This window comes from Oryctolagus cuniculus, chromosome 8 (assembly GCF_051225735.1).
Source record: "Oryctolagus cuniculus isolate XC-2025 breed Fujian yellow rabbit chromosome 8, ASM5122573v1, whole genome shotgun sequence".
In the NCBI taxonomy this organism is placed as follows: Eukaryota; Metazoa; Chordata; class Mammalia; order Lagomorpha; family Leporidae; genus Oryctolagus; species Oryctolagus cuniculus.
This window is the reverse complement of record NC_142874.1, coordinates 143,058,166-143,083,819: the sequence shown is the minus strand read 5'-3', so window position 1 is coordinate 143,083,819 and position 25,654 is coordinate 143,058,166. Positions and strand designations below refer to the sequence as shown.

At 43.1% G+C, this 25,654-nt stretch overlaps 1 protein-coding gene across 9 annotated transcripts in view; it reads left to right on the top strand.

Annotated features, from left to right (window-relative positions):
- MCPH1 (microcephalin 1) overlaps positions 1 to 25,654 on the top strand; it is a 248,593-nt gene that overhangs the window by 63,876 nt on the left and 159,063 nt on the right. For 7 of the 9 annotated variants that reach the window (XM_051832685.3, XM_089302827.1, XM_089302829.1 and 4 more), the window contains 2 exons: positions 21,829 to 21,866; positions 25,021 to 25,183. In XM_051832685.3, coding sequence (XP_051688645.2) covers positions 21,829 to 21,866; positions 25,021 to 25,183 — 201 coding nt within the window. Of the gene's footprint in view, positions 1 to 1,046; positions 6,035 to 21,828; positions 21,867 to 25,020; positions 25,184 to 25,654 lie in introns of those variants that run through there. The other 2 variants (XM_051832694.3, XM_089302828.1) reach the window with 2 other exon arrangements.

Here is a 25,654-nt window from a genome sequence, read left to right as displayed (position 1 = left end):
AAGCTTTGGCTGGTTCCTCAGAACACTGTCCCAAGAAGCAGGTGCTGTCATTCTTAGGGCCTCCAGAAAGTCGGCAATAGTAATGCATTGAGCATCCCTAAAAGAGGTTGCCATAGCATTTACTCCTGACTGGTCCACGTTGCTCTGACTGGACTACTTCCAGCTCTTTGTAGCCATGGCTTTGATTGTGCTTTGTCTTTAGGATTGTAGTGGTAAAGTCATGTCTCACCTCCAGAAGAAATGCTTCAGGATCTTGAACCCACTTGATAAGAATTTCCACTGAAGGCCCTGCCCTTCTCTGCAGCTGATATGAGGGCAGGAGCTTCGGCACCCACTGAACAGGAAGCTTGTTTCACTGTGACTTGTCAGTCAGAACTGTGTCAGCTGAGCCAGCTGTGCTGTCAGGGCTGTTGTTTCCTGTTTCTGCTGATAACTGTGGAGCCTCTTCAATTAGGGCATGAGCAAGGCTAATTTTTTTTTTCTCCAAAATTGATGTGAAAGCCTACCACTGCAGGCTTGATCTTCAGTGCTGTATCGTTCCTTAAAACGAGATATCCATTTGTAAACTGCTGATGTCTTTGGCGCATTGTCCCCATAAACTTCTTGTGCAGCATCAGTGATTTCAGCATTCTTGCATCCAAGCTTCACCATCAGTGTGATGTTTGTTCAATTTTAGCAGAGTTCATGTCTCTTTGGGAGGAGCTGTTTTCAAGATGTCTTATCCTTAGTGCCTCAAGCTAGATCATCTTCGGAGAGGCTGTAATGGGTTGGTATAAAGTTACCTTGTCCCCTCAAAATTTGAAATCCATGCAGTTTTTCTATATTATGAGTTTTCCATGAACCCTTAGAGTAGCACCTTATATGTCTTCGGAGTTACTGGAGTTATTGACCTTTTCAGAGGGAGAAATATAAAATGTTATCACAAATGTTTACCTATTTTCTTTGTTACATGAATATTATTATTTTGGAATATGAAAATTTATTCTTAATATATTTCTGCCATCAATGTGTATGACCTTGGCCTTTCTTTCTTGCCTTTGTATAAGGCCAAAAGAGACACATTGGCTACTTTGACAACCTTAAGGTGGACTCCAGGAATGTCACCAAAGCATGACCTTTCCGACCAAATCCAGCAACCAGAACTTCATCGTTTTCCTCAATGAAGTTCAAGCACCCGTCGTTGGGGACAAAGGCTGTGATTTTCTTGCCATTCTTGATCAGCTGGACCCTGACGCACTTCCTGATAGCAGAGTTTGGCTACTTTCTCCACCACGGAGTTTGGCTACTTTCTCCAGCACGATGCTCTTGGTGTGTGAGGCACCTCGGAAGGGGTTGGCCTTGAGCGCCATGCCTAGGTGGGCCTTCTTGTACTGCTTGTCGTGCCACTTCTGGTCCACTGCGCAGCTTCCGGGCAGTGTGAAGGCCACAGCACTTGCCCGTCCTGCCAGCACGCGGGCCTGAGCGAAAGAGAGAGGCAGCGTCAGGCACCCGTAAGCCCACATGAATGTTTTAATACACAAAATCTGAAGAAGTTAAATATAGAATTAGTGCTAGTTCTTAGGCAAAAAATATATGAATATGTTTATTCTTGTCCAAGTTTTTCTGTTTATTCTGTTTCTGGATAATATTGACTGTTATTCTCAACAAAATTTTTAACATTTGCCATCAAGTGTATAATTTTTCATTAGTGCCTAAATTTTTAAATCTCATTTTGGAGACATCTGTGCCAATCCAGATTGTCCATGGGAGGGTGAGCTGTGGGTCAGAGCACAGAAATGTTCACAGATGGCTTTCATAAGCTTGGGGGGTCTGCAGAGATGTCAAGGACTAAATTCAGTATAGTTCTTTTGATGGTGACTTTTAAAAAGAGGGGTGGGGAACTACAGACCAGATAGAATGTTTAAATTTATCATTTTTTTAAAGATTTATTTATTTACTTGAGAGGCAGATTTACAGACAGTCAGAGGGTGAGACAGGGAGGTCTTCTATCCACTGGTTCACTCCCCAAATGGCTGCAACGGCTGGAACTAGGCTAATCTGAAGCTGGGAGGCAGGAGTTTCCTCCGGGTCTCCTACACAGGTGCAGGGGCCCGCGAACTTGGGTCATCTTCTACTGCCTTCCCGAGACCATCAGCAGGGAGCTGGATCGGAAGTGAAGCAGTCAGGACTCCAACCAGCACGGATATAGGAGAATTCTTAACCTACTACGTCATAGCACCAGCCCCCAGAATAAATTCTAAAGATGTTTTCAGTAGGGTAGGAAAACAGTGGTGAGTAGCTTTGCTGCTTCGTGCTTCTGTCCCTTTGAACAAGTTACTTGGTAATTTATGCCTCTGCATCCTTGTGCATACAACAGAGATGATGATAGTACCAATCTCAAAGGCTTTTGCTAATTAAATGAGATGAAACTTGCAGGTTAGGATGGTACCTGGTAAACAGAAGTGCTCAAAAAACATTAGTTGTTTTGTTAGCACAGATGTGGATGAATGTCGTGTCCACATGTTGACTGTCCTTTGGAGGTGTCAGTCAGAATAGACCTCGTCTCTGTCACTCTGCCAGTCCTTCGTCTTTCCCAAGGACTGCCTTGTGTCTTAATGAAAATGACCCTGAAAGTTCCAGTGTAGTCCAAACTGTGTCTCTCACTGGATTCATTGCCCACTGTCACACCTGGGCACAGTGAGAGGGTGGAAGGTATGTATTTTTAAAAAGTCCCTCGGTGGGTGTGACAGGATGGATGCTCATCCACTTGGTTGGAAACTGTGTTGAGGTGTGTATGTGTGTGTGTGTGTGAGTGTGATTGTGTGTATAGTGGAGGGAGCCATGTCTCCACCAGCCCTTAGCCGAAGCTGTGCCCTGCCTTCTCATCAGGAGGCAGAGGAGTTCGTGTTTGTGTGTGTGTGTGTGTGTGTGTGTGTGTGTGTAGCGGGGGGAGAGTCCTGTCTCCACCAGTCCTTAGCTGAAGCCATGCCCTGCCTTCTCAACGGGAGGCAGAGGTGTGAGTTTGCAGTCTGTGATACCTGCTTGAGTGATTGCTTCCTCGAGGTTCCCCTGACAGGTGCTTTCCTCACCTTTAACATTATCAGAACCACCCTAAAATAACTGAGTTTTAACCACCTTTGCTGAGCTGTAAGCAGTGGGCTGGTAGCTGCCATTTATTGAGTTCTGTGTTTTCCCTAGACTGAGTTTTCTGTGTCTCAGGCACATGGAGTGCCAGTTTATGTCTGTATTGTGGAAACAGTAGGATGGGAATTACAGGCAGTTTGAGTCTGACTTCTACAAGGAAGGTACAGAAGACAGAAGGGTCCTAGTGGTGGGGATAAAGGGAACTCTGGACTGCCAGAGAGGACGAGAAAGGTACTGTACAGGTGCAGTTGGAAAGGCTAGCCAGGGGCAGGTGAGAGGAGATGGATGATATAGAAGCCTTCTTGAATAAAGAAAATAGCAAAGTTGAGCCATTGTTAAAATAGATTATTTTGCAGGCTGTTTCCTCTCTTAAGAAAGGGAGCTTAGAATCAGGAGTCCACTGGTATAAATGAGACACTAATATTTTGTGAAAGTAGGCTTCCAGTTTCCAGTAATTTTAGGACTTGGACTGTTTGCCATTAGATAATGTATTTGGTTGGAAGCATATACACGTGTGGATGATTCTGATTTTAAATTTAACCTTCAAGTTGAGATAACAGTGACTCATCAAAATGACAGGTGATATTTATTTTTTCTTAAAAACAGCATGAGTATGTTGTTATCACACATTTAGGGAAATTGCCACACTTCCTCCAGAACAACACCCCTTACACATTGTGGAAGCACAGGATTGAGCCTTTTATGAACCCTCAGTTCATATAAGTGATTTCCCTTGTTGAGACCCGCTATGTGCAGTGAAACAGGGTCTGCATCCTGTAGATTCTTTGAGTGGCCTCACCTGACAGATAGGCTGTCCAAGATCCAAGCGCCCTCGGTTTGCAGCACAGGTGCTTAGTGATCCAAGATTGATTGGAGAAATCACTCTGGGCAGTGCATCCGGACCCGGCACTGGGGAGGAGGTGCTCGATGTGACAGGTGTGGGGTCTGCCGGCAGATGTGCCTTGATGAAGCCATTTAACAACCAGCTGCCTCGTTATGGCCTGACAGTTGCTTTCAGATCCCAATAGTGTGTTGTTTCTTGTTATGTATTAAAGGAAATATTTCTGTAGAAAATAATAAATAGAATCTTCAGAGAGCCCCGTCTTTTCTTTCATATGCTTTCTGTGTTCAGTACAGAATGCCTGATTTTGAATGCATTACAAGGTGTGTAGTTCACAAATCATCAAATGTGTTTGGACTGGAGGTGGTTGGAAATGAGGGGCAGTCAGAGTGGGTCCTCTGGTGCCTTCAGGGGTCATCTTGACCCACTGAGGCCAAGAGTGGGGTACACGGGCCACTGGGAGACAGCCGTGAGAGAGGAGCTCTCCAAGTTCTGACCTGTTGACTGGCTCTTGTGCACCTGGCCAAGGACAGATGTGCATTTAAATAAATACAGCTAATGGTTTCTTCCCCCTCTCTCTGGAGGTTTATTGATTAATTTGCATGAAAGACAGAGAGACAGGAGATCTTCCATCTTTCTGGTTCACTCCCCAAATGCCCACATTAGGCAGGGCAGGGCCAGACAAAAGCTATGAGCCCAGAACTCCATCCGGGTCTCCCATGTGGGAGGCAGGGACCCCAAGTACTTGGGCTGTCATCTGCTGCCTCCCAGGCATGAGCAGGAACTGCTGCTAGTTATTGAGGCGTAGCTTATAAAAAATGCACCATTTGGGGCATGTTAGCTAAATGGTTGTGAGCCATGGTAACTTGGTTTAGAAATAAGTTAATGTGAGGTATGGAGAAACTAAAAATAAATAAGTAAATAACTTGCTGAGGTACCAAACTTGGATCCTTATGTTCTGGGGATAGAGGAGGAACTGAGGGTTCATAAAAGGCTCAATCCTGTGCTTCCACAATGCGAGTACCTATTCTCCAGGGAGCAGTTCATACAAGCCTTACCCTCTGCCCTGCATGGGGCCACCCCCCACAGCTCCCAGTGTCTGCGCCATTCCTCCGACCAGTAATTGGTTTGAGAACATGACTCACTTCTGTCCAAGGCGATGTGAAGAAGTCATCCTGGGAGGTTTCTGGAAATGCTGTTCTCTCACTGGAGATAGCCCTGGGAAGCAACGGCTGAATGCATGTCCTGGAAATAAATGCTACAGCCCCAGAGTGAAGCCAAGGCCGTGAACCAGAGGAAGGAGCAACAAGGGAGGGAAGGGGGCCGGCAGACCTGATGGCCTGTTTCCACTGACATCAGAGGTGTTTCCTAAGTGTTGCTCAGATAGGGCATAATGTGTGCGTGTAGAAATGCATGGCTTTGTGCATTTGTGTGGGAGGGGTTTCACTTTGACTGTGGGTGGCTTTCCCTGGCCCGGCTCCTGTCTCTTCCCTGGAGGAGAGCTTATTTCCTTCCCAATCATAAGGCATTTGCGACTTCGACTTTCCTTAAGACTTCTTAACACTTTTAGCTCTTTTTAAATATTTAGGAATATAACTGATTGGGTATTACTCCAGGAAAATTTCCTTTTTTAAAGAGAGTAAGAACGGGTTCATTCAGAAGGAAAGGGGTTAAAACGAGGAGTGAAACCTGTAATTCAGAGTCAGTGAGGCATATTTCGAGAGTTTGTTAAAAAAGTAAAATATGAGGCATTTCCAACAAATTCTTGGCAGATGCTTTTGTGCATTTTGAATGTGAGTTAAGACTCAGTTCATAAATCAGTGGTGAGTGTGTGTAAGGAAATAGCGTGATGCGTGGTGACTACCAGACCACAACAACCTGATGTGAAACGCCTATTGTTCTGGTCCTCGTTATCAGTGATTTTCAGTTTCGAGAACTTTTTTTTTTTTTGTCAAATTATTCCCTTTTGTTTTTCTATGGGAGTGTATTCTGATTTTCACTTGTAAGTGTATTCATTATGATGATCTGATTTTATTCAATGAAATGGCAATAAAACCTATCTCAACATTGTTAGGGTTGTGCCTTTTCCTTTTCTGGGTTGGATATTTTTCACAGTGTCATTTCACTCATCAGGTAAAATTTTAACATAAGAGAGCGACCAGGGACAGGGAGCTAGGAGTCAGAACAGTTTACAGAGGTGAAACTGGGGGTGGGAGGGAGAGATTGTGTCTGCTTCTTCAAATACCAGCACAGCCCAGGCTCCGGGAGATTGCTCCTGTTCCCCTCAAGTTCAGCCCGGTAGGTTTGGTGAGTTTGGGGTTAATCTTAGAGTGGTGAGTGAGTCTGCTCTACCCCTGAATGCAAGCAATTTGAGCAGTTTATTTATTTATTTAAAGGTTTATTTATTTGAAAGGCAGAGTGACAGAGAGAGATCCTTCATTTGGTTTGTTCCCCCAAATGCCTGAAACAGTCAGAGCTGGACCAGCCCAAAGCCTGGAGGCAGGAACTCCATCCTGATCTTCCCTGTGGGTGGCAGTGGCTCAAGCACTTGGGCCATCTTCCACTGCTTTCTCAGGCACATTAGCAGGGAGCTAGATTGGAAGCAGAGTAGCCAGGACCCAAACCAGTAATCTGATAACAAGATTCTGATATCTGAAACTGGCAGCTTAACCCACTGGGCTACAGCACCAGTGCCTTGAGCAGTTTTCTTTTCAAAGGCACACCAGAGGACTGGGGTGTGGAAGCCAATCTTGGGCGTCCATGGCCAGCACTGCTGGCAGGTGCTCAGGGCCTGGGACTCGGGCCCTTTATTCCTGGCCATCTTTGATGCCCATGTCTCCCCTTGCCTTTTGCTGCTGCAACTCCACATGCCCTCAGGAATTCCTGCCTTACTCATTACTGTCACCAAGTATTAAACAATCACAAGATCAACTTGTGTCTGAACATTTTCATTAGTAATGGCAGACAGGACTTTCAGAGCTCTGCTTTTTACTGTCCCAAGGCTAAGGAACCAAGGTCAGCAGCCCCGCATCACATTTCACCTGCTGTCCCTGTCAGTTTGAGTGCAACAACTGTGAAGGCTGGGCTCTGAGGCAGTGGCCATCAGTTGTCCAGGGGGAATGTCTAGGCACAGGCTCCCTACTTGAATTCTGTCTCAGTGTCTTCCAGATGACCTTCCCAGTGTGATTAACTGAACCTCCCTCTCAAACATGGTATTCTATTGCAAGGCCTGTTGGCATAACAGTTTTTCTAATTACATCTTGGCTAGTTGGTGTGTGTGAGAAAAACTCGTCCTCAGTCCTCTTTGTGCCCATGAGTGTGTCTAAAAATTAAAAAGGAGGAAGTCATGGAGATTAATTTCAGCTTTATGTGACCTGAAACCCTTCATAAGGAAATGAAGACCTGAGGACCCAGTGAAGCCTGATCCTTTTTCTGGTTTTGATCAAGGGTGAAGAAATGTCAGAGGGCAGAAAGGATGAACCACAGGTGGTGACGGCTAAGGTAGCAAGGCCTGTTGGTTTAGATTCTTCTCTGGGTCTTCATGGAAAAACTTGTTTATTTTATCCAAATATCAGAAAGTCACCACTCGCATGAAGCTCTCAGAATGTGCTTCCTGGGAAAAGGGGGAGGCCTGGGTGTACTTCCTGAATCTGCCAATTCTCAAATCCTTTCATCTTTTTAAAAAAAAAAAAAAAACTTTTATTTAATATAAATTTCCAAAGTACAGCTTTTGGATTACAGTGGCTTTTCCCCCCACCATAACCTCCCTCCCACCCTCAACCCTCCCATCTACCGCTCCCTCTCCCATCCCATTCACATCAAGATTCATTTTCAATTATCTTTATATACAGAAAATCAACTTAGTGTATACTAAGTAAAGATTTCAGCAGTTTGCACCCACACAGAAACACAAAGTGTAAAGTACTGTTTGAGTGCTAGTTATACCGTTAATTCACATAGTACAACACATAAGGACAGAGATCCTACATGAGGAGTAAGTGCACAGTGACTCCTGTTGTTGATTTAACAATTGACACTCTTGTTTATGACATCAGTAATCACCCGAGGCTCTTGTCATGAGCTGCCCAGGCTATGGAAGTCCTTTGAGTTCACCAACTCCAATCTTATTTAAACAAGGTCATAGTCAAAGCGGAGGTTCACTACTCCCTTCAGCAAAAGGTACCTCCTTCTTTGATGGCCCGTTCTTTCCGCTGGGATCTCACTAACAGAGATCCTTCATTTAGGTCATTTTTTTTTCCCCAGGGTGTCTTTCCATGAGTGTGTCTTTTCAGGCTTTCCATGCCTGAAATACTCTCATGGGCTTTTTAGCCAGATCCTCATGCCTTAAGGGCTGATTCTGAGGCCAGAGTGCTGTTTAGGACATCTGCCATTCTATGAGTCTGCTGAGTATCTCGCTTCCCATGTTGGATCGTTCTCTCCCTTTTTTATTCTATCGGTTAGTATTTGCAGACACTAGTCTTGTTTATGTGATCCCTTTAACTCTTAGTCCTATCATTATGATCAACTGTGAACAGAAATTGATCACCTGGACTAGTGAGATGGCATTGGTACATGCCACCTTGATGGGATTGAATTGGAATCCCCTGGTATGTTTCTAACTCTACCTTTTGGGGCAAGTCAGCTTGAACATGTCCCAAATTGTACATCTCTTCCCTCTCTTATTCCCACTCTTATATTTAACAGGGATCACTTTTCAGTTAAGTTTCAACACTTAAGAATAACTGTGTATGAATTACAGAATTCAACCAATAGTATTAAGTAGAACAAACAAAATAAATACTAAGAGGGATAACGTATTAAGTTGTTCATCAACAGGGCAAGGGCTGATCAAGTCACCGTTTCTCATAGTGTTCATTTCACTTTAACAGGTTTCCTTTTTGGTCCTTGGTTAGTTGTCACCGATCAGGGAGAACATAAGATATTTGTCCCTTTGGGACTGGCTTATTTCACTCAGCGTAATGTTTTCCAGATTCCTCCATTTTGTTGCAAATGACCAGATTTCATTGTTTTTTTACTGCTGTATAGTATTCTATAGAGTACATATCCCATAATTTCTTTATCCAGTATACAGTTGATGGGCATTTAGGTTGATTCCAGGTCTTAGCTATTGTGAATTGAGCTGCAATAAACATTAAGGTGCAGACCGTTTTTTTGTTTCCCAATTTAATTTCCTTTGGGTAAATTCAAGGAGTGGGATAGCTGGGTTGAATGGTAGGGTTCTACTATGAGACTATTGGAACTCATAGAAGAGTTTGGAAAAGTAGCAGGATATAAAATCAATGCACAAAAATCAACAGCCTTTGTATACACAGACAATGCCACGGCTAGGAAAGAACTGCTAAGATCAATCCCATTCACAATAGCCACAAAAACAATCAAATACCTTGGAATAAACTTAACCAAGGATGTTAAATATCTCTACAATGAGAATTACAAAATCTTAAAGAAAGAAATAGAAGAGGATACCAAAAAATGGAAAAGTCTTCCATGCTCATGGATTGGAAGAATCAACATCATCAAAATGTCCATTTTCCCAAAAGCAATTTACAGATTCAATGCGATACCAATCAAGATACCAAAGACATTCTTCTCAGATCTAGAAAAAATGATGCTGAAATTCATGTGGAGACAAAGGACACCTCGAATAGCTAAAGCAATTTTGTACAACAAAAACAAAGCCGGAGGCATCACAATACCAGATTTCAGGACATCCTACAGGGCAGTTGTTATCAAAACAGCATGGTACTGGTACAGAAACAGATGGATAGACCAGTGGAACAGAATAGAAACACCAGAAATCAATCCAAACATCTACAGCCAACTTATATTTGATCAAGGATCTAAAACCAATTCCTGGAGCAAGGACAGTCTATTCAATAAATGGTGCTGGGAAAACTGGATTTCCACGTGCAGAAGCATGAAGCAAGACCCCTACCTTACACCTTACACAAAAATCCAGTCAACGTGGATTAAAGACCTAAATCTACAACCCGACACCATCAAATGATTAGAGAACATTGGAGAAACCCTTCAAGATATTGGCACCAGCAAAGATTTCCTGGAAAAGACCCTGGAGGTGCAGGCAGTCAAAGCCAAAATTAACATTTGGGATTGCATCAAACTGAGAAGTTTCTGTACTGCAAAAGAAACAGGAGAGTGAAGAGGCAACCGACAGAATGGGAAAACATATTCGCAAGCTATGCAACAGATAAAGGGTTAGTAACCAGCAGCCACAAAGAGATCAAGAAACTCCATAACAACAAAACAAACAACCCACTTAACAGATGGGCCAAGGACCTCAATAGACATTTTTCAAAATAGGAAATCCAAATGGCCAATAGGCACATGAAAAAATGTTCAAGATCACTAGCAATCAGGGAAATGCAAATCAAAACCACAATGACGTTCCACCTCACCCCGGTTAGAATGGCTCACATGCAGAAATCTACAAACAGATGCTGGCAAGGATGTGGGGATAAAGGGACACTAACCCACTGTTGGTGGGAATGCAAACTGGTAAAGCCACTATGGAAGTCTGTCTGGAGATTCCTCAGAAACCTGAATAAATTCCACACTTTCAGTGGGCCACTACTACCAATATGAGATCCCCAGAATTCCCATGGGAATGCTCCCTTAGTGAAAACTTATCTTCATAAACAAATGATCTTTACCGTGGGTTGTTTTTCTTTTTCTTTTCTATTTTTTTTTTCTGCTAGAGCATAACCTTTAGCTAAAACTATCCACACCTGGTATATGGTCCTGTGGGTTTTCCTGTAAGAGAAAGGAAAGGATTAGGTTGATAGGAAATGAATTGTGAAGCATAAGCCTGTAGTGGTGGCAAATCTTGACCCATGATTTTGGGATACCTGTCCACTTCTAGGATGCCAGCAGCTTCTGAGAAGTGGCCATGCCTCACTTTTCAGTTCCAAGAATCTGGAGTGCACCTTTTGAGGTGGAATGTGGACCGATGGTTCAAGGGAGACTCTGACATTTCACTGTGGGACATGTGGTGAGAAGAACTTGACATGGTCCCTTCCAGGGGGTTCAAAGACAATGTTTGTTTATTTGAAGGCAGAGTTATAGAAAGAGAGAGATCTTCCATCCATTGGTTCACTCCCCAAATGACCACAATAGTCAGGGAAGGGCCAGACTGAAGCCGGGAAGAAACCAGGAGTCTCCCACGTGGATGGAAGGGGAACCCAAGCAGTTGGGCCATTTTCCACTGCTTTCCCAGGTGCACTGACAGCTGTAATGGCAGCACAGCAGTCAGGACTGGAAGCAGCACCCACACAGGATGCCGGTGTTGCAGGTGGTGGCTACACCACAATGCTGGCCCCTCTGTTGTCATTTACAGCAATGCGGTCTCTAGGGCGAAATCATGAAAAGTTTGTCTTCAGTAGCCGGCTCCTGAAAACTTTGCTTAGTGCCAGTCGACCTTGGTGTTGCATATGAAAGCCTTGTAGCAGTTAGCCCGATCTGAGCTCAGGAGAGCAAGAGACATGTGAGGTAATGTTACCAAGAGCACAGTCTTCCTAGTGACCGTCTGGCAAGGGGCCACCTAAACGTCTGCCATCAGGGGTAGACCTGATTGTCGTCAAGATTGACAGTTGTGTGTTTAGCCAGTTCAATCCGGTTGACCCAGGTGACTGTGCTGGTTTCAGTTTTAAGATGCCATTAGTCCTTGCAGCCTTTTCTGAAGACTGAGGTCGACCAAACGGTGTGTTACACCTCACTTACTCGCTTTATGACTTGCCCAGTGAAATGAGTCCCTGTGTTACTGTGGCCTATAAAGGAACCGTAGATGTTGAATAACCTTCCAGCTGCTATTGCTGTATTAGCCACTCTGCATGGAAGCTTCTGTCAAACCAGAAAACATGGATTATTACAAGAACTAATTTATGTCACAATGAAGGTGGCAATTTAATTAAATCTCTGGGTAAATATTCAAATGGTTCATCAGGTAGCAGAAACATACGATTTAAAATTTTAATTGTTTCCTTAGGATTATGAGTTTGACAAACCAAACGTTGGTTATAAACCTTTTCAGCAATTCTAGAACAATAACCACAGCAATATTTTTTCATAATTTGAACTATTTTTGTCTACTCTGTAATGAGTAGCAGAATAAACACTTTTCATAACATAAGCAAGGACTTGGGAAGGACTCAGTGGCCATCCAAGCCCTCCCTGAGGTTATAGTTAATGTTGGATTTATCTCCTTTTGCTTCTGTGATCCACGTGCATGGGACTGTTTTTTAAATAAATTATCCTAGGTACTTTGACTTGGATCATCTTATGAAGTTCATTCCAATTGTGTATCTTAACAGTTTCAGTACTGGCTGACTTAGCATGAAAACTTGCCCAAGAATTTCCTTGGTATTTAGTTCATTCTTGTTCTGCTTGGTTGGTTTCATAAAACTAATTAGTTTCTTCATTAGAGCTCTGAGAATTCATACCCAACCCAAGGATGTGATCAGATTTTAGGAATTTCATGTAGTTTCTGGAACATATAGTGCAGACACGTTCTTACAAATCAAAAAAGTTTTACCATCACTTATTTTTATTTATACTTTTTAAAGATTGATTTATTTATTTGAGAGGCAGCATTACAGACAGAGAGGGAGAGACAGGTCTCCCATCCACTGGTTCACTCCCCAAATGGCCACAACGGCTGAAGCTGAGCCGATCTGGAGCCACGAGCTTCTTCCGGGTCTCTCATGTATGTGCAGGGGCCCAAGGACATGGGCCATCTTCTGCTACTTTCCCAGGCACATTAACAGAAAACTGGATTGGAAGTGGAGCAGCTGGGACTTGAACCAGTGCCCATATGGGATGCCAGTGCCACAGGTTGAGGTTTAACCTACTATGATGCAGCATAGGCCCTGGCATCATTTGTTCTTTTTATTATTATTTTATTTATTTATTTGAAAGGCAGAGGCAGAGAGATTAGTTTTATGAAACCAACCAGGCAGAACAAGAGTGAACTAAATTCCAAGGAAATTGCTGGTTCACTTCCCAAATGGCCGCGACAACCAGAGCTGGACCAATCTGAAGCCAGGAGCCTGGAGCTTCTTCTAGGTCTCCCACGTGGGTCCAGGGGCCCGACCACTTGGGTCATCCTGTTTTTCCAGGCCATAGCAGAAAGCTGGATCAGAAATGGAGCATCCAGGTTTCAAACCAGCACTCATACAGGATGTGGGCACTGCAGGTGGTGGCTTTACGGGCTTTGCCACAGCCCTGGCCTTCGTCCTTTGTTTTTAAACAATGCTTCCTATACAATTTAGCATATCAAATAAGTCCAGTTAGTTAGTATCCTCCTTTATAAAAAGAGAGATGAATCCTTTTAAGAATTTCCAATGGCCTATTTCACAAATCTAAGAGTTAATTTGCAGTCATGGCTATAACAAGGTGATACGTTTGGAGTACAGCAGATTAAGCCATTGCTTGCCATACTGGTCCCCTATATCTGAGTGCCAGTTTGAGCCCTGGCTGCTGCACATCTAATCTAACTTCGCTAATGCACGTGGGTAGGCAATGGATGTTAGCCCAAGTGCTTGGCCCCTGCACTCACACGGGAGACCTGGAAAAGGCTTCTGGCTCCTGGCTTCTGCCTGGGCCAGTCCTAGCCATTGTATCCCTTTGGGGAGTGAACCAGCGGATGGAAGACCTGTCTCTGCTCTGTCTCTTCCCCACATCCCACACCCCGGAACTGCCTTTCAAATAAATAAAATAAATCTTAAAACAAGAAAGATCTGTGGACAACATGAAACATGAGAAATCACCCTGATGTGCGCAAAATCTTTGTTTCCTGAACCAGTTACCTAAAAGATGAAGAGAAACCTTTCAGAAGTTCCTAGGAAGAACAGATTGATGCTCCAAGGAAAAACTGTCTTTTTTAAAGATTTATTTTAATTGAGAGGCAGAGTTATAGACAGAGGGAGAGACAGAGGTCTTCCATCCAATAATTACTCCTCAAATGACTACAATAGCCAGAGCTGGGCTGATCTGAAGCCAGGAGCTTCTTCGGGGTCTCCCACATGGGTGCAGGGCCCCAAGGACTTGGGCCATCTTCTGCAGCTTTCCAGGGCATAGCAGAGAGCTGGATTGGAAGTGGAGCAGCCAGGACTCAAACCAGTGCCCACATAGGATACCAGCACCACAGGCAGATGCTTAACATATTATGCCACAGTGCTGTCCCCAGGAAACTATGTTGTTTTAATGTAGGGGACCAGATTCCAGTTTTCCATCAGTGTATCTTTAATATTAATGGTTAAGTTTTATAAATACTTAGTAATTTCAAGCTGACATTGTGGTGCATCCCGTAACGGAGTGCTGGTTTGAGTTGCAGCTGCTCTACTCCCAATCCAGCTCCCTGCTAATATACCTGGGAAGGCAGCGGAAGAGGGCCCAAGTGATTAGGTCCCTGATACCCACTTCGGAAACTCATAGGTTTTGGCCCCTGGTTTCAGCCTGGCCGAGCCTTGTGGCCATCTGGGGAGTGATTCAGCAAAAATCTTTTTCTATAGAGTCTCCCTCTTTATTGCTCACTCTGCCTTTCAAATATGTAAATAAGTCTTAAAAAATGTAGTAATTCCTCTGTCCTCTTAGCTAGTTTGATCAAACATCAAATTCCCTCCACAGGATTGATCTTCCACAGTTCTACAACTTTCTTATACCATTTCGGTTATTTCCCTTATACTTTACCTCTTCTCATTTCAGAACAATTTACCATTCTATTTTAGGACAAAAGTCCCTCTTTTTTCTGTTAACTAAAACATCTTATAGCTTCACTTAAACATATCTTGCTTTTCTCACCAATGGAGTTGTTTTCCTGTGTCATTTCTAGTTTGCTTATAATATATTAATTAGAATTTTAAATTCTGAACAGGCTGAATATTTCTTATCCAGAATAGTTGGATATTATTTATTTTTAACATAATAGAACTTTAAGATTTAACTGAAGTTACTGAAAAGGATTTTTGAAATGTGACAAGTTCAGTTGTAGATCTTTGTGTTATTTACTTTCACCGTATTTACTTGTTCTTAACAGTTACGCTTGAATTGCTTATGCTGCAAAGGTAGCCACTGAAGCAGTTTCTTTGGTTTGTTGAGTTCTTGGAGGTGAAGGTGCTTGAAAAATAGCAAAATGCAGGCTGAGTCTTCTTTGGTGTTCCTTCATCTGTCTGAGACAGATCCTACAAAAGCAACTCAAATGTCATCTTTCCTCTGGAGATGAACTCCTAGGACCGCTGAGGAAGCCGGAAGTCCTGCACATCCAGACAGTCCTGAGGACCCATTCATCTCTCCCCCGAGTCCATTTACTCTGGAGACCTCTCAGCATTTTACCCCCTCTGGCAAGGGGTGTCCTGTGAATGGACCCCTGTGGTTTTCTTATGGACCTGCTGTATGATTGCCCACAGTACTTGTTAGGTTGCTCATTATCAAGTCGTTTTCTCTTTTACATTTCTCCAAGTTGGAGTAAGCAGAGTGGACTGGCTTGGGACCCCGTCATGTTCACGGAGTACCTGCACCCAGTCTCCAGTGGTATTGTATTAAAACCTTTACATTGACCCCATCACTCTGTTTTTATTCATTCTGCTTTTATTACCATCTAACATTTTTTCACTCTGGGTTTTCATTTCCAAAGTGAGGATTTTAGGTAAAACCAAGCAGAACACTTATATATCATAGCTGTAGAACTTGGATTTTAGGTCTACATACCATTGTCTGTTCAGATAAAGACATGCTGAAATAGGAAGGCCAGTGAAGACAATATGGTTAGGGGAGGAGCTTTCCAGACTTAAGTCTCTACCTTCTTCATTGTGAAAGTTTGTAGCAGTTTAGAGGCAGAAAAGGAGACACCCTTATAAAATTGAGATTTCCTTTACAGATATAAATGTGTTTTAACAAAATGGCTGAAAATAGCTAAAAATAGGCAGTCTTCCAACGGAGCTTGTGTTTTTAACTGGATTATGGAGATCAGAGTGGATCTCAGAAAGGAACAGGGCTTAAAAATCCTGTATCATGCTGCTCTGCTGTTTGAGCTTCAGATTTTGACCAACATGAAAATGTGGTTAAGAAGCAGAATCTGGGGACGCGCGCTGTGGCAAAGCAGGTAAAGCTGCCACCTTCGGTGCTGGCATCCCATATGGGCTTTAGTTTGAGTTCCAGCTGCTCTACTTCCAATCCAGCTCTCTGCTGTGGCCTGGGAAAGCAGTGGAAAATGGCCCAAGTGCTTGGGCCCCTGCACCCACGTGGGAGACCTGGAAGAGGCTCCTATTTACTCATCTTTGAGGTGGAAGAGTAACTAAGTAAAAAGATGAGTAAATTCATAGTAGAACTAGGAGGGTAGTTTTGATCAGATTTGTCAACCATAAAACACTTTTTGCCATCAGTCAGTTACTTATGATTTTATTTCATCTTAAAAAACACATCCCATTGTTCCTGTTGCATTTAGCATTGTCCCTTTTTTTTTTTCTTAATTCATTCCATAGATTAGCAATTTTGTTTTTGCTAAAAACCTCCCCAGAGGCCACTGTAAGGTTTCATTTTGTTTTGTTTTGTGAGTAAGATTGACCCATTATCTCAAGAAGAACAGGTTCCAAGAATAGGGAGTTCCAGATTCCTTGGGTTCATGTAAGCCAGCTATCCCCTTATTCTCCTAACCTTATTACCTACTAAACCTAGCCCATTTTCTTCTGACTTAGACATTTGAGGCCTCTAACTGGATCCAATCTTGAACCCAATCCAGGCTAAAAATTGCTCGAGTAAACTCAGTTTAAAACACAAGTCCTTGCAGCTCCACTCCAAAGGCAGTCGGCAGTCTTACCTATGTCCCGGTTGCTGTGAGACGTGACTGGGCACAGTGGGCCCTGGCAGACACCTTTGCTTGGTCTTGGTACTCCTAGGGGCAGGGGAGGGGAGGTCAGCTTTTCATCTCACTTCTGACAGCAACCTGTTAACCTAAAAACTTTAGACAGAGTTTAACTGAGCAAAGAACAACGCAGGAATGAGATAGTCCTGAGAAATGTACGAGACTCAGGGAGTTCTGCTCTGCAGTAAGGACAGACAGCCTTTGTGGATGGAAAACAGAAATGAAGCGCAGACATGGCTTCTCTGGTTGTTTGAACATGACCTTGCAGTTGTCCACCTTTGGCTCACTGCAGCTTGGCTGGTGTGACTGGCTGAGAGTTAGCTACTTGTTAAGTAAGAAGTATAGTTTTAGGGCTGGTGTTGTGGCACAGTGGGTTAAGCTGCTGCCTGTGATGCCAGCTTCCCAAATGAATGCCAAGTTTGAGCCCCAGCACTTGGTTTCCAACCCAGCTCCCTGCTGAGGGGGAAGCTGCAGAAGATGGCCCAAGTACTTGAGCTCCTGCCACCTACCTGGGGGACCCAGATGGAGTTCCAGGCTCCGGGCTTCAGCGTGGCCCAGGCCCTGCTGTTGTGGCTATTTCTTAGTGAACCAGCTGATGGAAAATTGATTCTCTCTCTCTCTCTAACTCTCTGCCTTTCAGATAAATTAGCATTTTTTTTTAAATTTTACTTCTAAATCTTTCAATTTACATACTTAGTTATATTGCAGTTCATTACATAAGGACTCAAAGTACAGAGGCATTCTCGGGCCAAATTTAGTTGAATTTAAAAATTGAAAAAGTCTAACAAAGTAAGTTGTCTATTATCTCTTATCCAAACGACACCATATCTCTGGGATCTGTTAATTCATTTATATAGAACATCAAGAGATCACAGCATTCAGTGAAACTCCCAAGCGTTTCTTCTAGTAGTGGGGAACCAGTTTATCTGTAAATGAAACAAAGCAGAAACAACAGTAGAGATGAAAATTGAAACTAGAGAAGCAGAGAGCCGATGAGGTTCTGTTGCCACTTGGAATTCACCTCTAGACACCAGTGAAGGGGTACATAAGCTTGGGCTTGGGCCGTTTGTGGAATGCGCTTCTCTGATGATCAGATGGAGCTGTTAGGCTTCTCAGTAGAAGCCCCTCAAAACTGTTAAAAAATGACTTCTTTAAGGTATCATATTCTTGTCCTAATGTAAGATGAATATAAGTCAAATATTCCATTTTCCTTCTTTATTAAGGAAGAAACTAGATAGCAGTTATGTGCTGTTCGAAGGAGAATTGAAACAGCAGGCACACTGATAGATTGTCAGAAGTACTGAAGTAGATTTGTTAATAAATTCCAAACTGGCTTTTTCCCTAGTGGGAAAGGGAAGTCAGTTGAACTTCCATTGGGCAGATATTGCATTTCTATAAACAAGAATTACTACTATCAGTTTTCTACAACTTGGAGTTGTTAAATAGCTCAGACATTAGCCGCCAAGCATCAAATATCCTCGAAGTGTACAAGTGGTAAACACTGAAAGTACTCACATTTCACATTTTTCTTCTCCAACCCTGATTTGACAGCTGTTAGCATTCTTGCCATATTTATCAGGTATTTATCCATTTCTTCATCAATCAACTCTCTCATTTTCTAAAAAATCCCTTTCTGTGTGTGTTGCAGGCATCAGTAAGTGTGATCTTCCCAGGAGCTTCCTGGGTTAATTACGACGTGCACTTCGATATTGGACATCCTCGCCTCTAGAACTAAGAGAAATAATTTTTTTTATAATTTATTCAATCTCTGGTAATCAGTTATAGTAGCACAAAATGAACCCAAACAGACTGTTGCCATTTTTTGACTTTTGTGAATAATGCTGCTATGAAGATTCATGTACACGTATCTGAGTCCCTATTCCAGGATTTTTTTTTTTTGTTATCTATCTGGAATTAGGATTGCTCATCTTATGGAATATCTGTGTTTAGCTTTTTGAGGAACTGCCAAACAGTTTTCCATGATGCTTGTTCCATGTTACATTCTCACCATCAGTGTACGAGGTTTCCAACTCCTGCAACCCTCATCAACACTTTTGTTTTTATCTATTTTGAGTTAATTTTTGTATATCATATAAGGCAAAGATCTACATTCATTCTTTTGCCTATCAATATCAGTTTTCTAAGTGCCATTTGTAGGAGACTGTTCTTTACCATTGAGTGATCTTGGCTATAGATGCAGCTGTCCATTTTGGACTCTGAGTGCTGCTGCTCTGGTCTGTATATTATGCCTGGACCATACAGTTTTGAAGTTGGGAATTATGAGTCCTCCAGTTTTGTTGCTCATCTTTCAGACTGACTATTCTGAATTCCTTGGGATTTCATATGAGTTTTAGGATGGATTTCTCCATTTCTACCCCCAAAAAACACATTGATAATTTGATATGGATTGTATTTAATCTGTATGTTGTTTAGGGTAGTACCATAATCTTAACAATATTATGTCTTCTAACACATGAACACAGGGTATCTTTTCATTTATTCAGGTCATTTTACATTTCTTAATTTTTAAAAAAGTTTATTTCAACAACCTCTTTAAAAAAAAAAGTTTGTCCATGCGCCAGTGCCTTGGTGCACTAGGTTAATCCTCTTCCTGCGGCGCCGACATCCCATATGGGTGCTGATTCTAGTCCTGGTTGCTCCTCTTCCAGTCCAGCACTCTGCTGTGTGGCCTGGGATAGCAGTGGAGGATGGCCCAAGTGCTTGGGCCCTGCACCCCATGGGAGACCAGGAGAAGCACCTGGCTCCTGCCATCGGATCAACGAAGCTCCGGCCGTTGTGGCCATTTGGGGGATGAATCAACAGAAGGAAGACCTTGCTCTCTGTGTCTCTCTCTCACTGTCTGTAACTCTACCTGTCAAAAAAAAAAAAGTTTGTCCATGTTTTTTTTGAAAGGCAGAGAGAGATAGACACTTCTCATCTGTTGGTTCATTCCCTAAATGCCCACAACAGTTGGAGCCAGCCCAGGCCCAAAGCTTGGAACTTAGAACTCTATTCAGGTCTCCTGGTTGCAGGGAGTGGAGTGGAACCCAGATACTTGGGCCATCATTCACTGTGACCAAGAATGCATTAGCAGGAAGCGGGAATGAAAGTGTGAGAGCCAGGACTTCAACTGGCACCGTGATAGGAGATGCAGGTATTACCAGGTGGTGGTTTAACTCGCTGCTCCACAGTGTGTACCCTTAAGCTACATTAATTTTGGAGTACAAATTTTGTGCCTCCTTAATTAAGTATATTTTTGATGCTATTATAAATGGAATTTGTTTAATTTCCTTTTCAGATTCTTCATTACTAATTCACACAAATACAGCTGATTTTTGTGTGTTGATTTTATATTCACAGCTTTGTTAAGTTTATTCTAACATGGTTTGTTAGATTCCTCAGGGATTTCTGTGTATAAAATCTTCTCATCAAAATAGTTTTACTACTTGTGTCCCAATTTGGGTCTTGTCTATTTATTTTTGTTTAGTTTGGGACATGTTAGTTTTAAGATCCTTACTAGACTGCCAATGACAAGTAGACAGAGTCTGAAGGTCAGGGATTAGGTTTGTGTAGAGAAATGAGATTGGGAATTGTCAGCCTGTGTCTGGTATTTGAAGCCACAAAGCTGCATGAGAGATCATACTGGGAGTGAGAATAGGTAAAGGAGAGAAGCAATCCAAAGTCTTGGAGAAGCAGCCTTGTATCAGAGAAGTCATGTAGTAGTCGACTATTTTCTTTGCCTGGTGTTAGAGATGGGTAGCTCCCACATGTGGAAGCCAACGGCATTCTTTTGGAAGGTTCTGCGGAGCCATTTGGGGCTGGTCACATCACTGGGCCTGTGTAGTTTTTCAATCAAGGTAGAAGAGCAGGATTAGGTTTCGATCAGAATCTGATTTGATGATTAGAGATTCCCAGGTGAGGGCTTTGTCTCCAGGCGTAGCCTAGAGAGCTGTGCTATGCTGTTCTGTTTTTGGTCTCAGAAGTTAAGAGTCAAAGGCAGAGTACTCTGGAGGGATAACTGAGAGCACAGGGAAGCAGGCGTCGTTAGCTCACCTGTCATCCTTGGATTTCTGTGACTGTTTACCTTTCCATCTTCCCCACGAGCACTCGTGTTGGATAGAACATAGCCCTTCATGTCTCTCATGTTTGTCAGCCTGCAGCCCATTGAATGCCTTTTGTTCTCATTTATTTCATGTTGACTGTTCAAGACATGAGCGAGTATCCAGTAATTAACCATTCTAATATGCAGTGGGTTGCATTTGAAGTATCTTGTGTGAATTACCAAAGTACAAGAGTAATATGAATTCATTTTTGTTTTTAAATATATATATACATATATATAATATATACACACATATATACATATACCCGAAGAATTAACATTTGACTGAATATATGACCAAATCATTTCTGGCTGGTAGAATTAGAGGGCGTTCATATTCTGTATTCCATAGCATTTCAATTTCCTGTCAGTGCATTTCTTGCGTAAGTATACAACTCTAGTTGCCAACACAGTAAATGAGTCTGATGCTTCTGTGTATGAGGGTTTGCTTGGCCCATAAGCCAGAAGCACAGCCTCTACTGCACACTCATGTCTGAGGCCAGGATGTGGCTGCCCAAGAGCCCCAGGAAATGCCATTCTTACCTCTCCTCACAGGTCCGTCAACACGTCCGCGTGCTCAGCAGTCCAGCAGGTGACTGGCAGAGCAGACTTCGGGGGAAATATTTATTTGTTCTTCTGCCTCGTGTCTGTGTTGTTTTAGATTCGTTTGGTACTAGTATTTGGATTTCCATCTCTTGGGTTCTTTTTTTCCAGGAATATAAAGGTTTTTGTCTTTGATATATGCTTAAATGTTTATTTTTTAAGTGATAATAACTTTTCAAAAAACTTATTAAAGTTTATTTCTGTGGGAAAAATATTTTTCATATGTTTGACTGTTTTTTGTTCCTTCTCTTTTGAAATCTCTAGCCAACAAGAACATTAGTCATGACAAGCATGCCATCTGAGTAAGTACTCATTGTTTTGATAACTTTCTATTATTCAATGTAAAATTTCAGGCTTTTCTCTCATGTCCTGTAGTTCTGTGTACTTTCAGGCCATTCGTAGTTCTGAACTGTATCCCTTTTGCTCTGTGTCATTCGTATCTGCGTTAGAAGATCACTGAAAATTCAGAATGTGTTTAAACGTAGAGTTCTTTGCTAAAAGCAGTCGGTGCTCACTTAGACAGCAATAAGCGCTTGTGTATGATTTTTACTGCTCCTTTGCTTGCCCACCACCCTCACTCCATGAATGTTCAATACATGGAGCAACGCTGGTGGGACGTTTCCCTTAAAGGCCTTAAAGAAACATGGTGGTGGGAAGTGCTCAGAAGCTGTGTGAAGCAGCTATCCGCACAGTTTGTGGAAGGGTTAATAGCTTGTTGGCATGCTCTTATCATCTTTCTTAAATACTTAACACACTTGAGAACATCCAACAAAAATACGGTACTATATTCTTTTTAACAAGTTTTGGATTCCCGTTTTAAGGGGAAAACCAAGATTTTTATTATCAATCATAGGTTTTAAGTTTTTAGGACATTCACCAAAACACTGGGACACTCCCATAAAAAGTGCTTCAAAATCAGTGCCTGCGTAGGACACTCTCAGCGCCAGGACGCTCTCCCTGCCTGTGGTTTGAAAATGAAAAGATTGGCAACCAGGGTTGTGGCATAGAGGGTGAAGCTGCTGCCTGCAATGCCAGCATAACGTACAGGCAGTGGCTCGAGTGTTGGCTGCTCCACTTGTGGTCCAGCTCCTTGCTTTGCACCTGGGAAAGCAACGGAAGATGGCCCAAGTGCTTGGGTCCCTGCACCTATGTGAGAGACCTGGCTGGAGGAAGCTCCTGGTTCTGCTTCTGACAAGACCAGCTCTGGTTGTTGCAGCCGTTTGGAGAGTGAACCAATGGATGGAAGGCCTCTCTCTCTCTCTGCCTCTGCATCTCTCTCTGTAACTCTGCCTTTCAAATAAATAAATCTTAAAAAAAAAAAAAGAAAAGACAAGAAATGGATTGGAAATTCAGACTCTGCATTAGGTAGGGAAAAGAAAGCTCAGTTTCTGTAACTGTGTTATGAAATATATTAAAAATATAAATAAATGGATATTGAATATGGGTATTTTTAAGGTCTATTTGCCCTCTAATTTTTTAAAAAAATATATTATTTTTTATTTGAAAGGTGGAGTTAAGAGAGAAGGAGAGACACAGAGAGCTCTTCTATCTGCTGATTCACTCACCAAAAGGTCACAGGCATTGTGGCTGGTCCAGGCCAAAGCCAAATCCTGGAACTCCATCCGGTCTCCCATGTAGGTTGCAGGGGCCCAAGCACTTGGGCCATCTTCCACGGCTTTGTCAGGTGCATCAGCAGGGAGCTGGATCTCTCCCTTAGATTGAAGTGAGCATTAATAGCTAGGTACTGGCCGGCGCCACTGCTCACTAGGCCAATCCTCTGCCTGCGGCATCCCAGGTTCTAATCCCGGTTGTGGCGCTGGATTCTGTCCCAGTTGCTCCTCTTCCAGTCCAGCACTCTGCTGTGGCCCGGGAGTGCAGTGGAGGATGGCCAAAGTGCTTGGGCCCTGCACACTTGGGAAACCAGGAGGAAGCACCTGGCTCCTGACTTCAGATCAGTGCAGCGCGCCAGCTGCAATGCACTGGCCGTAGCGGCCACTTGGGGGTGAACCAACGGAAAAAGGAAGATCTTTCTCTCTGTCTCTCTCTCTCTCTCACTGTCTAACTCTGCCTGTTCAAAAAAAAAAAAAAAAAAATAGCTAGGTACTTACTCATTCAAGAGTTGGGAAAGAAAAATCTTTGGTTTAGGCATGTTTTTGTCTTGGTCTTTATTCTTCTCAAAGGCCCTTGAGAACTCAGTGTGGATATTCTGACTGCATACATTCGTTAGCATAGCACATCCTGCCAATGACTGGCAGCTGCCAGAGGGTTCGTCTCGAGGGATCGTCTCCTTTAGAGGCATTTACTTCTTTTTCCTTTGAATTTTGCTTTCTTTTGTCTTATTTTCTCCCCAGATTTACTGATTTTCACGACACCAAAGAGCAGCTATTCCCTGGTTGAGGTGCTGAGGGCCCTGGATGTTGACTCATCCATCTTCCCTTCCCTAGGGATTCACTAGTAATTGCACACTGAGACGTAGCTCAACCATTTGATTCTACAGATTAAGAAACCACCGAGGTCCTCAGATGGACTTGCCCGGGATGGGTAGAGAGGGGGGCTAAGCAGCAGGTGCCTGGGAGGAGGAGTGGCAGAGGCAGCCTGGATGAGCGTGGCCGGTGACGCCCCCTTCCCCTTGAAACTTCTGGACAGGAGAGCCGTTCATCTCTTAGCTCAACTCTAGTGTGGCTTAGCAAGCCTTTTGCAGCCTTGTATTGAATTGGTGATTTCCAAAATTTGCCAGCAGAGAGAAGCAATGCGTCGGAGCCAAAAGTATTAGATTATAAAAAGGGAAAGAAAAGCAAAAGTAAGTTATTCGGAAAGGAATTTAGACAGAATTTTTTATATAAAAAATACTTAAAGGCATTAAGAGAATGACAGACCGAAAGACAAACAGTATTGAGCTTTGTAAGATTAAGGAGCCTCTGTCACATTTGCCCTAAAAGTTAATGAGTTAATTAAAAGAATCGTTTTTGTTCCTTTAGAAGGAAAGCTGTGTGTTTGACACTCAGTAAATGTTTTATTTTCAGAACAAAATAACTAAGTGAGAATTTTGGTCCTGACCATGTGCATACTGGTTCAAGTACGCCTGAGAAGTAAATAATTAGTGTAGTTGGCAGAGCTCTCGGCTGTTGTCAGGGGGTCTGGTTTCTGGTGTTGGCTCTGTCTTCACCAGCCCAGCAGCCCCCGGGCAGCCATTGACAGCTTCTTGGCCTGTTTTCTCAGCTAGTAAAACAGATTAGGTCGGGTCCAGAGCTTACTGTTTTTTTGTTTTTTTTTTAATTTACGCAAATTTCAAGTCATTGATTGTAAAGAAATTACGACATGAACACCACAAACAAAATGGATTAGAAATTTTTGGTTTCTAGTTATTTTTCCATTGTTCAGTGCAATCACACTGGTTCTTATGTGCAGCAAACACATTCATTTTGTTGATTTGTTCTTTTCCTTGTTATGTGATAGGAAGCAGAATGTCATCATCCAAGTCGTGAGTAAGCTGAAAGGCTTTGCGTTGGCAGCGGAGGTCTGTGACACCACCACCCACGTGCTGGCCGGGAGGCCCGCGCGCACCCTCAACGTGCTACTGGGCCTTGCGCGTGGCTGCTGGGTGCTCTCCTATGAATGGGTAAGCCCTGCGCTCAGATCACGTGTCGTGACGTGGGAGACATCTTCCCAAGGTGATGACAGCAAACACTTGAGGCAGGGTCGCCCTCATGGGTCCTCACGTTTTCCTGAGAGCCTGGGACGCGGTTCTTTCCTTGTGTCCTCTCCTGTGGGCTGTTTCCTCTGGCCAGGGCTCGGCCCTCAGGTGGAGTGCAGGACCCCAAAAGCAAGTCCTCTCAGCCACTGGCAAGAAGAGGATAAGAACAGACTTGGAGTGAACACGCGAAGTGCGTGTTCTCACAGTCAGATGAGCTGTCCCCTGTGTTTGACCAAGAAATAAAGTGACCTGTGCAAGTGATGGTTTGAAAAGCCAAAGGAATTCAGTGATTGTTGTTACAGATGGAGTTAGTTAGGATGAAACATGTTCCTTTAATCCACTTTGGATGTGTTTTCTCTTGTATTCACACATCTATTGCTAACATTTCTTTGCCTT